This window comes from Anabas testudineus, chromosome 18 (assembly GCF_900324465.2).
Source record: "Anabas testudineus chromosome 18, fAnaTes1.2, whole genome shotgun sequence".
NCBI lineage: Eukaryota > Metazoa > Chordata > Actinopteri > Anabantiformes > Anabantidae > Anabas > Anabas testudineus.
In genome coordinates, this window is record NC_046627.1 from 21,561,589 (window position 1) to 21,576,495 (window position 14,907).

The 14,907-nt window shown below is 37.5% G+C and overlaps 4 protein-coding genes across 5 annotated transcripts; all 4 read left to right on the top strand.

Moving 5' to 3' along the window:
- The first annotated feature begins 1,619 nt into the window (after positions 1-1,619).
- Positions 1,620-4,049, top strand: LOC113157389 (GTPase IMAP family member 7-like). Its single transcript, XM_026352874.1, has 2 exons — positions 1,620-1,977; positions 2,420-4,049. Exons 1-2 carry the CDS (start codon positions 1,971-1,973, stop codon positions 3,334-3,336), a joined length of 924 nt encoding a protein of 307 aa, XP_026208659.1. The 5' UTR covers positions 1,620-1,970; the 3' UTR covers positions 3,337-4,049.
- Positions 4,050-4,371: 322 nt separating this feature from the next.
- Positions 4,372-6,190, top strand: LOC113157390 (GTPase IMAP family member 7-like). 2 transcript variants are annotated; one of them, XM_026352875.1, is made up of 3 exons: positions 4,372-4,476; positions 4,880-5,767; positions 5,967-6,190. In XM_026352875.1, exons 1-2 carry the CDS (start codon positions 4,470-4,472, stop codon positions 5,737-5,739), a joined length of 867 nt encoding a protein of 288 aa, XP_026208660.1. In that variant the 5' UTR covers positions 4,372-4,469; the 3' UTR covers positions 5,740-5,767; positions 5,967-6,190. The 2 variants fall into 2 exon arrangements, with proteins under 2 accessions (XP_026208660.1, XP_026208661.1); XM_026352876.1 differs by having other exon boundaries at positions 4,880-5,761; positions 5,961-6,190.
- Positions 6,191-6,405: 215 nt separating this feature from the next.
- On the top strand, positions 6,406-9,008 carry LOC113157388 (GTPase IMAP family member 7-like). The gene is made up of 3 exons (XM_026352873.1): positions 6,406-6,844; positions 7,169-7,280; positions 7,716-9,008. Exons 2-3 carry the CDS (start codon positions 7,274-7,276, stop codon positions 8,756-8,758), a joined length of 1,050 nt encoding a protein of 349 aa, XP_026208658.1. The 5' UTR covers positions 6,406-6,844; positions 7,169-7,273; the 3' UTR covers positions 8,759-9,008.
- Positions 9,009-9,424: 416 nt separating this feature from the next.
- On the top strand, positions 9,425-13,343 carry LOC113157387 (tripartite motif-containing protein 16-like). The gene is made up of 7 exons (XM_026352871.1): positions 9,425-9,867; positions 10,384-10,758; positions 10,850-10,945; positions 11,204-11,437; positions 11,712-11,874; positions 11,966-12,022; positions 12,130-13,343. Exons 1-7 carry the CDS (start codon positions 9,619-9,621, stop codon positions 12,669-12,671), a joined length of 1,716 nt encoding a protein of 571 aa, XP_026208656.1. The 5' UTR covers positions 9,425-9,618; the 3' UTR covers positions 12,672-13,343.
- Positions 13,344-14,907: the final 1,564 nt, after the last annotated feature.

The window sequence follows — 14,907 nt, forward strand, 5'->3', positions numbered from 1 at the left end:
GTAAAGCCCTATTTGTTCATAATAACACACTGCATCATTTTATCTAGTTAGATTACAAAACATTCTCATTATTTCATACAACTCTCATTAAAAATAATAACAAAAATAACAAAATTCCAAAATTATATTAATTCACGGAAAAGCTTGAGACATTGCGAACAAATTGCAATTAACTATGTTTTTGTATATACATTTTCTAAATATTTTTTACATGTTATATTTAGTTATTGGGAATGTCTGCCAACCTGTCATGATTGATCGTACTTTCATTTCACACAGGTAATATTTAGATGCCTTCATGGTTCCAGTTAGGGTTTAAATTCCTGTTTGTAATAAATTTTTACAAGAAAGTTTGACTCCTATTTATTTTAAATTCTGTTCCAAGTTGTGGCCATGCACAGTAGTTTATTTTAATAATAAAAAATTATGCATGATTATTTTTTGCATTTTAAGGCTGACTCCGTTGTCGTCCACAAGATGTATAGTAGATATGAAATATACGGTCTATTAATTTGACAGTCAGATTAGATCGGTATCAGGAATCAGCTGATATCTATCAGTATCGGAACTGAAAAAGTCTGCATGGTGCATCCATAGCTTTGACACAGCTTCTCTACACTAAAATAAATTGTTGTTACAAAATAATTTGTTTTTACAAAAAATATTCGAAAAAAGTTGTGTTCTGTAGCTTAAAGTTGAATTACAGACAACATTATTTTCTTTGTCGAGGAGGTAGGCACTAGACATTCTGCACATTATTCTGTGTATAAACAACACACATACACAAATAAATAAATAGAAAAATTATAAAGCACTGAAAATGCTACCTGAAGTGTCCACTAGAGAGCAGTTTAACACAATGATTTTAAGTAGATTATTGGAGGTAAGACGGATATTAAAATATTATCTTACTAGTAGTATTCCATAAAATACATATCAGTGTATTTACTGTATATTGTGCCAAATCACAATAAAATTATCTGAAGGCACATTAAGGATAAGATTTTACATTATATCTAAAATACAACAAATGAAATATCCTATATGCTGCATGGAGTCATATAGAAAACCCAACAAATCCCCCTTGGGCAAACAGTAGGCAACAGTGTGAGAAACAACAAGATAAAACAATTGAATTGTTACCATCTCACTGTGTCACTCTGAGTATGTTGGACCATACAAAGTACATAATAAATTATGATTATTTTTTAAAAGATCTATGCAATTCATAGCAGATTTTAGGAAGACAAAAGCCTAAAAACAGTTCTAGACCCTTGCATGGAGGTCTGATTTGACAATTTGGGTAATGTGAAGTTTGTGAGCAAGTTAGATTTGCTCTAAAGACCTGGCAAGTGCCACTAATGGACCATTTTCCACTGATGGATCATGTGTCAGAGAATCCTGCTTTTGTAACCCCTGCATCTACAATTGCATCTAATGTGATGCATGGCACTTCGATTGTAAGCAGTGAACTTTTATTTACATTTGAAGTAAACCATTATTTGCCAGTAAGCCAGAAAGCGGCTATTGTCAACAAAGTGTCTCTGTTTATGAGCTGGTTTTGCAATTGTAAATACCTGGATATGTATATTAAAAAAATCAATTTTTTCAATTTTAGATGTATACAAACTTCAGTGTCATAGCTTTGATGTTGTGCCTGTTATTAGGCTTGTACAAAAAAAAGTGTATTATGTAACATACTCATTCCATTAGCTTGACACAGAGAAACAAGTCAGACTGGCAGAGAAAGAAAGCAAGAGACAAACTTTAGAAAAGCTAAAGAGGAGTCACAACATCTTTGTGATTACTCACTATCAACTGCTATTTAGATGTTTGTGATGAATATTTTCTGAAAAGTGCTTGCTCATATTTTCTACTTGCTTAGATTTTTGACTATCTGACAAACTTTGGCAAAGCTAAAGAAGAGTTACAACGTCTTCTTCTCTGGATTGGTTTGTTTTTTTCAAAGCATGAGTGGTAAGTCACTTCCTGTTATTTATTGTCTTATACTGAGCACTTACAGAAGTAAAGAGTTGGTCCGTCTCAATAAAATCAAACGGGGGTTGTGAAGATACTAGAATTCTAATATGTCCTGCACATAGTATTATGGAGTCCATTATTCAGTGATAATGATATTCTATAAGTGAGTCATCTCACAGACAAATTACTCCTTTATATTAGAAGAAAAGCAAATAGGCCACTGATCCATTGTACCAAATTATACTACACAATGAAATCACAGATAAGAGAACTGACAATTTTTTAAAGTAGGACATGTTCCATTACTTGCAAGCTGCAAATGTCTGCAGAATTAACTGTTTATGAACTGATTTTTGCGATGTATATTTCCTGCAACACAAGAAACAAACTGGAGTAATGTATTGTATATCACTAACATAAACTCATCAATGTCTCACAGAGTTCACCAGAAGGATTGTGGTCTTAGGAAAAACTGGAGCTGGAAAAAGCAGCCTCGCCAATACCATATTCGGAGAGACAGCATTCAAGATAAACCATACACCCAAATCAGGAACAAGTGAATGTCAAGGAAAAAACAAGTCTGTCAATGGAAAAACTATAATGTGGATCGACACTCCTGGATTTTTTGACACATATAGATCTGAGGAGGAGATGAAGGCTGAGATAGTGAGGTGTATCACAGAGTGCGCTCCTGGGCCTCATGTTTTTCTCATTGTGCTTAAAGTGGAGAAATTCACAGAGCAGGAGAAGGCTGTCATACAAAAACTTCATCAGTATTTCTCAGAAGAAGCTTTAAAATATACCATTGTCGTCTTTACTCATGGTGACCAACTTCTTGAAGAAATGAGGATCGAAGAGTTTGCCAATGAAAGTGAGGATCTAAGTGATCTGCTGAAGAAGTGCGAGGGCCGATGCCATGTTATTGATAATAAATACTGGAAAAACAGCCAGCAGGATCAGTACAGGAGCAACCAGTTTCAGGTGGCAGAGCTACTCAACACAATAGATAAGGTAATTGAGGCAAACAGAGGAAGCTGCTATACCAATGAGATGCTACAAGCAGTGCAGCGTGAAATACAACAAGAGCAAGTGAACATTACACAATCATCTGCAGACATCTCACCACAGGAGGTCCCACAAAAGGCTAAAACAAATGTCTTTGAGAAGCATTTATTTAAAGCTGCAGGAGTCACAACTGGGGTACTGTTAGGAGCTTTCCTTGGCGGGGCGATTCAAATAATGAAAGACGAGGCAACAACAGTAGCAGTAGTTCTGGGAGCAGCAATAGGAGCAGCAGCTGGAATTGCAGCAACAGGAGCAAAAGCAGAGGCACAGACACCATCTGGTACAGGCTAACATCAGGGAGAGTAAGAGATCTACTGGACAAGTGATTACAATGTCAATTATGATCAAGTTCAACAGCTGCAGTCTTCACAGAGTTAAAACAACTGACTAATAACAGCCTGTTGTTAATAATGAATGGATTAGTGATACTGCATCTACATATCAAACACATAATAGATACTAATAAAAATGTTTTAACGTGGCTGTGCATTATTTTCTAGGGCAGTCAACCACAAACCCAGTATCAGTCGTTTAAAAACCTGTAGTAGTACAATAATCAATGTAAATGTATTTAAATTGTACTGTCATGTTTGCAGATAGAAGACATACAGTTTGTCTTAGTATCTATCATGTGTTTGATATGTAGATGCAGTATCACTAATCCATTCACATGCATCCATGCATCAGTTGGGAAGAAGAAAACCTGATAGTTGTTGTTTTTTATATTTAACTTGAACTTAGTAAGTGGTTTATTAAGTGGTATAATCTAACCATGCTGCCACTGCCAACAATACATTCCAGGTTTTTACAGATGACACGATTGTTTTATGCATTCATATAATCTTAACAAAAAACGAATTTAATTCAGAAGCAAGTGTCAAGAAATTTGTTTCCCAGCTTCAACTTCCTGCTTTACCTGTTATCTCTGTCTATGCTGTCAGACGGATGAGAGTCAGTGTTGGGTTAAAGATGGAGGCAAAAGTCATTTTAAATAAAAGATTGGAACAATCAAATGTCATCATGTAAATGTCAATTTTCTTGAACATGAATAGAGGTTTATGAATAAATTAGCCTACATGGTATTTCAAATAATAACATATATCCTTGTATTACAACTTTAGTATATGTGTTTTTGTCTAATCTCCTGACATATATTGTGATATCTAACTATTTGTGGTTGACTACAAACATTATTACTGGCTTAAAGGCTATAGTAAAATGTAAAATGTGTAATGTGTTTAATGCAATTCTATGAAAGCTAATGTGAGTTGATCAGCCCATCAGCTTGTAGCTGGGAAAACAAGTCAGACAGGTAGAAAAAAACAAAAACAAATGAAGAGTTGGAGCAAGAGCACAAGCGAAAAGACTTGCAGTTGAGACGTCTCGTGGATCTGACAATTTGTTTCAGTGCTATCTTTTACAGCATGGGAGGTAAGTTAAGCTTATTTCTTTTAGCTGGCATTTAAATCAAATCACCATACAATATACCAACCCCAAAATCTTTTCTTAAAATTTAAATTAAAAGCTCAGACAGATGCCACTGTAAAGCTAATTTGAACAACCACGTGAACTGTCAATGACTGTGTCTTCTCTTTGTGAGATCTGGCTTAGAAAATATTGTGTGATTATATTATTTTTAAGAAGGCACTGGGCAACTTTTCGCTGTTATAGTACACACCTACAAAATGGCAACCACTGCACGTGTTCTGAATTATTACAATGTATCATGACAGCAAATTGACCTTGTGCTTTGCATTGATAAATTAACATGCATTGATAAGTTAACATGCAAAAGATAGATTGATTAAAAACTATTATTCTTGTCAAACCCCAGACACAAGGAGGATTGTCCTGCTGGGAAAAACTGGAGCTGGGAAAAGCAACTTGGCCAACACCATATTTGGAGAGGAACTCTTCACAATCAATCATACTCTTAATTCTGAAACTAAAGAATGTAAAGCTGAGACCAAATCTTTAAATGGAAAGAGCATCACTTTGATCGACACTCCTGGTTTCTTTGACCCAGGAAGGTCTGAGGAGGACAACAAGCCTGAGATATTGAGGTGTCTCACAGAGTGCGCTCCTGGGCCTCATGTGTTTCTCATTGTGCTTAAAGTGGAGAAATTCACAGAGCACGAGAAGGCCGTCATCGCACAGATGTGTAACCAGTTCTCTGAAGATGCTTTAACATATGCTGTGGTTGTCTTCACACATGGTGACCAGCTCCCTGAAGACATGAAAATTGAGGAATATGTAGATCAAAGTGAGGGACTGAGGGATCTGGTGAGGAAGTGTGGTGGCCGGTGCCACATTGTTGATAATAAATACTGGAAGAAAAACAATGAGGATGAATACAGGAGCAACATGTTCCAGGTAGCAGAGCTGCTCAACACCATAGAAAACATAGTGATGGAAAACAATGGAGGCTACTACACCGATGAAAAGCTCCAAGCATTGGAAATCAAAATACAGAACGAAGAAGAATGCATCAGACAGTCTTCGTTAAACATGGCACAGGAAGAGATTAGACAACAGGCTAAAATCCATGTGTTCAAAAAGCAGGCGAACAATTCATCACTGACATGGATTAAAGGTTTTTGGGGTTTGGCTGTCATAGTGGGATTGTTCGCAACTATAACAGCTGTGATAAGGAATTTAAAACGTTATGGTATTGCCAGAAACACCACCACATGACTTAGCACCACAACTAGCTACAGCAGTACATTTACATTTTAGTCATTTAGCAGACGCTTTTATCCAAAGCGACTTACAAGTCATTACAAGGTACAAAGGTAGGCAGGGTGAGCGTGAGGAGGTCTTGCCTAAGGACCCCTACTGGTGTTAGGCCACAACTGGGATTTGAACCCCAGTCTCCCACATGGGAGGCGGTGATGTTACCACTACACTAACCAGCCGCAGTAAAAGGACAAAAATCCGAATTACTGTAACTGGGTGTCCACCAGCTGATGCAGTACAACTTAAGGTGCAATCCCACCAGTGAAGGCAGTATAAAAAAGTTTTTAACTGTCGAGAACAAACCTTTGTATGAAAATAAAATGTTCTACTCTTTTCTGTATACATGTGTATATGCTGTATTCCTCTGTGCTGTATAGTTTTGTTTTGGTCAATAAACTAGAAAAACAGACTGGTGGCATATTTCCTTATTACAATGGTCAATAGAGTATGATGTAAACTAGTATAAATGATATGGTTCCACATACAGTACACATTTCTGCTGCTATAAATACCATCTGGAGCAGCAGTGGCTCAAAACTTCAACATATGTACCTTTTACTTCTGTTTCTATAATAAATAAATAATAGGATTTTGTCTGTGTTTCAGTACCACAGTGTAAGTAGGGAAAAGAAAAGAAAAACAAAAAATATATCAAATCTAAAGCACTTTTTGGTAATTTTACTGGGTTTGTTAACAGCATACAATATTCAACTTTAAGGCTGCTTTTCCACCAATTCACTGAAGGAAAGTTTTGGAAAATAGTCTTTCACACTACACAGTGACTTACAAATGTGTTTCTGGAGGCACGTTCATGAAAATAGGAAACACCTGTAATTTCCACTTTGTGATAAGGACCATTCACAGCATAGATGCCCGTCTACAAAAGAGGAGTAATCCAATCACGGGTCACCTGTAGAACTCAAAGGTCCTATTGTTTCCAGTGTGTTTACTTGTATAGTTGATTCCATCTAGCAGAGCATGGATGTTGCCGAAACAACGCTCCACCCTAAAAAAGTATGAAGAGGTGCAGCTGTAATCTTCTCACGTAAAGCATTCACAAAAAGTAAGTAGGGTATGGATTAAAGTAGAGTTTCAGTTTAACCTGTTTAGCTGGAAACTGTCATTCATGCATTTATTTGCGCCTGTCTTTACTTCTGCCAGTATCATATCATCATTTTACACAACTGTGTTGTAAATAAGTATACAATTGTAAACAATCATTAAAAATACATATTACATTTTCAAATACATACATTTGATTGTGTGAAATTCTCTGCTTGTACTTTGACATATTTCGTGCAGTTACTGATTTTTCGACGAATATTTTTGGCAACACAGCCCTGCAGCAGCCACTCAGATATATCCACTCTGTTCCTTCTTTGTTCAGACTGCATCGACCAACAAGTCCGACTGGTAGAAAATAAAAGTACAGTCAAGCCACTGCAAAAGAACGAACAACATTTCGGGTAACAACAGTAATTTTGTTTTCGACATGGATGGTGAGTAGAGCTTGATTTACATGGATTTATGCTGTAAATGTTTCCTCCACACACTGAACTATAAAGGAATGAAATATATATATATATTTTTTTATTTAGACAATGAGGTCAAATACCTTTAAATGGTAATGGTAATAATATTAGGATGTAGCTGCAAAACAACAGCATGTTTACATTTAGTCATTTAGCACGAGCATGACGCTTTTATCCAACATGTTTGCTGTGCTAATCCTATTTAGCATGTTAGGATTAGCACAGCAAACATGTTACCATGGTGATGATAGCTTTGAGCTAAAGTAGGAAATTTCACAGCTCAAATTGTATACCATATACAATTAATTGATTAAGAATGAAAAAAAACCCAAACAAAAAATTATTTGTTGCAAATATTTTATAAAAGGCCAAATTAACATAAGTGCCGTCATTCTCTTATAGAGCTAACTTCATGGAGGGTTGTCCTGTTGGGAAAAACTGGAGTTGGGAAAAGCAGCCTCGCTAACACCATATTTGGAGAAGAGGTGTTCAAGATAAGCCATCTTCCCATCTCAGAAACAAGTGCTTCCTGTGCAGAAACTAAATATGTCGATGGAAAAAGCATGACGTTGATCGACACTCACAGTTTTTTTGACACATGTGGGTCTGAGACTTTACTCAAGGCTGAAATAATGAGGTGTATCACAGAGTGCGCTCCTGGGCCTCACGCCTTTCTCATTGTGCTTAAAGTGGAGAAATTCACAACTCAGGAACGGGATGTCATCAAACAAATATGCCAGTATTTCTCTGAAGATGCTCTGAAACATGCTGCAGTTGTCTTCACTCATGGCGACCAGCTCCCCGAGGAGACAAAGATTGATGAGTTTGTCAGTCAGAACAAAGCACTGAGTGATCTGGTGAAGAAGTGCGGAGGCCGGTGCCACGTTGTGGATAATAAATACTGGAAGAACAATGGAGAGGACTACAGGAGCAACCAGTTCCAAGTGGAAAACCTACTCAGGACGATAGACAAGATAATTCAAGCAAACAATGGCAACTATTACACCAACGAAATGTTAAACGCGGTGAAAAGAGAAATACAGAGAGAGGAAGAGAACATCGCACAGTCCGTAGGAAACATGTCACAGGAACAGATCAGAAATGAAGCTAAAAAAAGCGTATTTAACACATTAGTGATCAGAGTAGCAGGTGTTGCAACAGGTGTGTTGTTGGGGGCTTTTCTTGGTGTGGCAGGAATGTTTAAATCAATGTTTAGCAATGCGCAAGAGCTTCAGGGTTTTACAGCCACAACAGTAAAACATACAGTTGTAGCTGCTGCTCAGAAAGGCGGGTTAGAGGGGTTCCAGAGAGGATATGAAGCAGCCGAAGGAGCAGAAACTCCAGGAGAGGCCATACAGAGGGCAGCAGAAGCAGTCTGGAACCAGACTGCCGCATCAACTTCAGGACCTGTGGATGGATCAAATCAAAAACAGCTACAGCACTGACTAAACATATGAGCAGGAGGTTGATATCAATCATATTTGAATCAATTAGGGGACTATGGGCTACTTGTTTTAAGGGGATGGAAGATATGTAAATAATTGAATTGGAAAATAAGATTTAGTGAACAAAATATAATTACTTCCTAATAATTCCTGTCAGCTGTATGAAAGGTGTCCTGTCAAAACAATATCAAAACATCTGTATTCATATGGTGACTTCTGTCAAGCACAACATTAAAACCACTAAATTGCATTAATGTGATGACATTTCATTTTATTAAAATACCATGTTTAATTTTGCTTCAATAAACTATACAATTCAAACTAAACATTTATATTTGGATGAATTGTAAATGTCTGAACAGGCAAAACTGAAATCTGAAACTGAGCGTCGACATTCAGTGCTGTTTATTGTTCAAAATATATTGAGGATCTCGGGGCAAGATGGCAGATTACACACAACAACACTATACATACTTTCATTTTAAAGTAGTCACAATTTCTTATTCTGATAGAAGAGGTCTTTATGGTATATTGACCATACATTTATGGAAAGTAAAGTAAAGCACTGGAACAAATCCTCACTCAATGGAGACCTGTTTATCCATACATTAATTTACATTTGTAATTATTATTATTGCTCTTTATTAAAATATCATATAAACATTCATATATCACTTAGAATGTAGAGAAAGAAGTGATTTAACACTGGGAATGACTAGGCTACATGTCATTAGTCATTGTCATTAGGTGATGACTTCCCCCTAGTGGTCACATCTTACAATCACAGGATTCTACTGCCCCCTTTTCAGAAGAAATGAAACTCATGTGTGCACTTGTCTGCACATGTGAAGCTCATCAAAATGGCAGAGCTGCTGCAGCAGGAACAGCAAGATCGTGGTGTGGAGCTGGATATAAGTCAGTTCTGTTGTTCAGTGTGTCTGGAGCTGCTAAAAGAGCCAGTCACCATCCACTGTGGACACAGCTACTGCAAAAGCTGTATCGAGGGTTGCTGGGATCAAGAAGTGAAGAAAGGAAAGTACAGCTGCCCCCAGTGCAGGGAGACCTTCAAATCTAGGCCTGTTCTCCGCAGGAACAACATGCTGGCTGAGGTGATGGCGCGTTCACAACTTAGAAGAAGTTTAGAGTCAGTTGCTGTTAGCCACTTATTACAAAGAGGAGCATCGCTGCTCATAGTGGCCTGTTAAAAGTCAAATAGAGTTAAACTAGTGTACAGTGTATAATAGTGTACTGAATAGCTACTCTATGCTAACATTGCAAAAGCCACAGCAATATATTCACTGTGTCATTCCTTCAAGCAGCATACCACATGTATGCTACTCACACACATGCATATAACATATATTATCACTACCCAAAATGATCTGCACAACTTTTTAGAACCCACCTACCTACAAACAGTACTGTTCCTGCACTTGTTCAACACGTGGTCCCGCATAATGCAGCTCCAAGAACTAGGTTCTCTTTAAAACTCAGGACTCCTTTAGGCCAGATGCGTAATCTGTGCAGCGATGTTCACTGATGCAGAAGATGAAGATCAATTTTGATGCCAATGCAGATTAAACATGTCCAATGAACTGAATACCCGCTCTTTTAATTATTTCTAGGTTGTGGAGAAGCTGCAGAGCACAAGCACGCAGATGGCGTCACCCTCTTCTGCTCTTTCCTGTGCCAGCACAGCAGATGTGTCCTGTGATTTTTGCTCTGGCACCAAACCTAATAAAGCCACAATGTCTTGCCTGACTTGTTTGGCCTCTTACTGCCCAGTTCACCTCAAGCCTCACTACAGTGTTCCTGTGTTGAAGACCCACCAGCTGGTCTCAGCTTTAATCCCACTGCAGGACAAGATGTGCACAGAGCACAACAAGCTGATGGAGATCTACTGCTGCACAGACAAGAGGTGTATTTGCTATCTGTGCACTGTAGATACGCACAGAGGCCACCGTACGGTGTCAGCTGCAGCGGAGAGGGCTGAGGAGCAGGTAGAAACAGCACCTCAACACTGCTAATGAAACTCTTGCTTGTGGTAGATCAGATTTTAGATTTGCTATTGTACAAAACAATTTCTTGCAGAAACAGCTGATTGTGAGCCAAAAGAAAGTCCAGGAGGGAGTCCAGGAGAGAGAAAAGGAGCTGAACGAGCTGCGACAAGCGCTAAAGGATTTTAAGGTTTGGAAATTAGACTTCAGCTCGTCATCACCAGATGTGAGCAGCATCAAAAAAGTTGAATAACTTTAACTGGGTTATTTAGGATTTCTCCCTATGTTAACACCAGTCAGTCAGCAAATGAAAAGTGTGAATGAACAGAGTGAATGTTAAGTGAGTTTTCCAGTTTTAACAGTGGGGCTCTTTGAATCGATAAGCAGACTGTTACTTTGATAACATGTTTTATTAATGAAATCCTGATGTTTTTCTTTGCTTGAACAGAGTAGCATCCAGACTGCAGTGAAGTCCTGTGATAAGACCTTTGATGAACTGATTGCCTCCATAAAGAGAAAACGCACTTTAGCAAAGCAGCTGATCAAAACTCAGGAGAAAAGCGCGGTGGCTAAGGCTGAAGAGCTGCAGCTGCAGCTGGAGGAAGAAATCAGCAAGCTGAGGCAGAGAGACACTGACCTGGAGCAGCTTTTTCACTTAGACGACCACATCCATTTCATTCAGGTAACTGTTTTTCTATTATTGCTATTCTTTCTATATCCTTGTAATATTGTTATGAGAGTTCCATATGTCTGAATAATAGAAATAATACAAAACTCAGTTTCAGTTTTCCTTTAGAAAACAACGAGTTATGAAAAAGTGACATCTGCTGGCCAAATTTGATCTTTGATGATTTTGGTACAATCCATCTATGAAGACTGTATCCCTTTTTATATTCTGTAAATATTATACTGGTAAGAACATTATTCCTGTCTGCAATGTATTAAATTCATTCCAGACTTCCCAGTCTCTCTCCACCTCCTGTGAATCTCTGGACGTCCCACATGATGCAGTTGTTTGTCCTCAACGCTCAATCAAAACTGTGACTGACTGCATATCTGAGCTGAGAGAGAAAGTAGAGAGCCTCATGAAGGACACATGGCCTAGGATCTCTGCCACAGGTAACAGGGGCTAATGCAGAAAATCGAGAGTTGGGCCATATTGTGGGTTTATACAGTTCCAGTGGTATTCAGATCATTATGTTTTCCTTAGTGTCTACTATAGATGTTGTACTACCAGAACCAAAGACCAGAGAAGAATTTCTGTGTTGTAAGTAAATCTCTTTTAAATCTCTGCAGTTCTATAACACACCAGTGCATTAATAGTAAACTCCATTTTTAAAGTTTAAAATGTCATTGTTGCTTTTCTTCTATCAGATTCCTGCCCTCTAACCCTGGATGAGAACTCAGCCTACAGATATTTTTCCGTTTCACAAGAATACAGGCGCGTGATGAGTCAAACATACGAGATACAATATTCTGCACACCCAGACAGGTTTAGAGATTACAGGCAGGTGCTGTGCAAAGAGGGTTTGTCAGGGCGGTGTTACTGGGAGGTCATCTTGAGTGGTCATAGCTGGTCAGTGGCAGTGTCGTACAAAGACATTAGCAGAACTTCTTATGACTCAGAATTTGGAAAGAACAACAAGTCATGGAGTTTACAGTGCTCCACCAGTGCATATACCTTCCAACACAACTCTGTAAGCAAGGCAGTGTCAGGTCCTAAGTCCAACATCATTGGCGTGTACCTGGATTACAGAGCAGGCACTCTGTCTTTTTATAGCATCTCTGACAACAACATTACCCTGCTCCACAAAGAGAACGCCACGTTCACTCAGCCTCTCCATCCTGGCTTTAAGCTGAATACTGATGGATCTTGGGGGAGCAGTGGCTATTTTGCAGAAATCATGAAAATATAGTGATAAGAACAATATTGGGATGATAAGATTAATAATGGGGTGGGCCGTGGGTGCCTGGCTGCACTTCACCCCCCATCTAACTGATAGATAAGAGTGTGAGTGTTTTGTTGCAGAGTTTCCGTGACTGTTTTTCTCATTGGGTAACACTATTTGCAAGGCTAGATGTTTTCTAACTGTAAGACATGTAAAACAGCTAAGGCAATAGCATGGTTGAGCGGTGATAACAAATTCTATACAATGGTTCTGATTTTGTTCCTTAACGCTGGCTTCTCCATTTACAGAAAAGGCATTGCTTAGGTTTGAGATATTTCTCATTAGGCACCAACAGCAGGCCTAAGCTGATTTAAAGAAAAGCGTTTTAAAATATATGGTTCATGCTCTTTGTAGTAAATTGTTCTTAATGTGACATGCTTGTTAAATACATTCCTTTTTGCATTTGGATTACTAACCTGTTTAAATACTTATTACAGTATTAGCATAAAATGACTACTGGGAAACAGTGACACTTCATGTCAAGACACATCTTGATACTGTACTTTAGAAGCAATTTTAGTTATGTTATGTTAATGCAAATCTAGCACGTCTTTATCTAGCAGATTAAAACATATAGATGCAGACAATTATGCTTCGGATTCTATCATTTTAAAAGAAATGAAAAAATAAATAAATGTAAACTCACATTCTGTTGTTTTTGATTTTTATTTTTCTCTTGTCATTATTTCTTGGAACATTTTAGATAAACCTGAACAGATATATTATATGCATATCAAATTAAACATCTACAAAGTATTTTGTGGCATAGTGTCAAATTCTGAATGCCACAAGATACCTGACATGTCTGAATTATTTAAATAAGTGTATGGCAAAGAATATACACAGTTTGGATACTACCCATGTGTCCTCTTGCTCAGCAATACTCTATTCTGTCTGAAGGCTTTCAGATATTGATGCGATATGTACTGTACACTACTGATGTGTTGTGAGTGATTTAGATTGACTAATATTTAACATTTTTACACTGAACTCAATGATCCACAACAGTGACAATATTATAGTGAATTTAGTAGAGGACATTGTTTAATATGATGGAAACTGTTCTGGACTCATGGGACTGTCCTGAACATCATCATTATCTATGTTGTGTGCTCAATTGGGACTTAGACGAATGATCACATTATCAGTCAGTTTCTGAGTCACAGTTGCATCAATAGAAAACTTCACTGTGTCAAGAAAAATACTTTCTGGGTATTCACCTGATTAAATGAATTATTGCAGAAACAGTGCATTCGTGTTATCAACAGCATTCAATAGTTTAAATGCACAAAGAAATCCATTTTATACAGAAGAATGACTTTATTGACATTACATTTAACAGAATGGCTCTAGTTTAGCTTGACGAATTTTAAGTGATATTTATATTTTTCACATATATTTTAAGTATTTGCACTTTTAACTATTAGCATGTGTATTTCCAAATTATAAAGGAAAGAATACAGAAGCAGATTAACACAATCGATGACGACAGTCTTACGTGTTGTGTGCACACAGACTGACAGGTGGGTTCACCTGGAGGATGTGTCAGAGTTGGATATCTACAGGTGATTATGGTACGCAGTTTTAACATGTAAGAGTTTTAAACTGAATATCCATCACGTTTAAGATATCTAAAAGGGCATTTTGACTAGTTGAAATTATAGTGCGAATTGGCCAAATTATAATTCAAGATATCTGCAATTGCAGTCTGACCAGTAAGAATCACATTTTAAGATATGTAAGAAGTTTTGACTACTCAGAAATACGATACAGATACCTTTAACGTGAATCCTTTCTACCTGTATATGTTAAATCCACCTGACATACAGCTTTTCAATCAACCGGCATTTTTGGATGGCAAAATGTATATATGAGTCTCATTAAGCATTTAACAGAGACATCTAGTAGCCATACATGTGCCATTTTGGTATTTATTGCTACTGTGTGTAAAGCAAAAATGATATTTGACTACCTTAACTGCACATTTTATTCAGTCTTTATCAGATATTTTGTTTGTGTGCTTTCTGACGTGCCTAGTCTTGGTTGTTAAATGTCATTAAATATGAAGCTGACAACTGATGATAACTGATGAAAACAAGGTTTCATGTTATAGCCTTTAATAATGATGGCTGATTTATTGTGCACATGCTTGATAAACTCTTTGCTCTTATTAAATCTTTTCTTTTGCGCTTGTAGAGTACTT

Coding starts and splice junctions, on each gene's coding strand:
- LOC113157387 (XM_026352871.1), top strand. CDS start 9,619: ATGGCAGAGCTGCTGCAGCAGGAACAGCAAGATCGTGGTGTGGAGCTG. Junction 10,946..11,203: donor AAGCGCTAAAGGATTTTAAG/GTTTGGAAATTA, acceptor TTGCTTGAACAG/AGTAGCATCCAGACTGCAGT. Junction 11,875..11,965: donor GCCTAGGATCTCTGCCACAG/GTAACAGGGGCT, acceptor TGTTTTCCTTAG/TGTCTACTATAGATGTTGTA.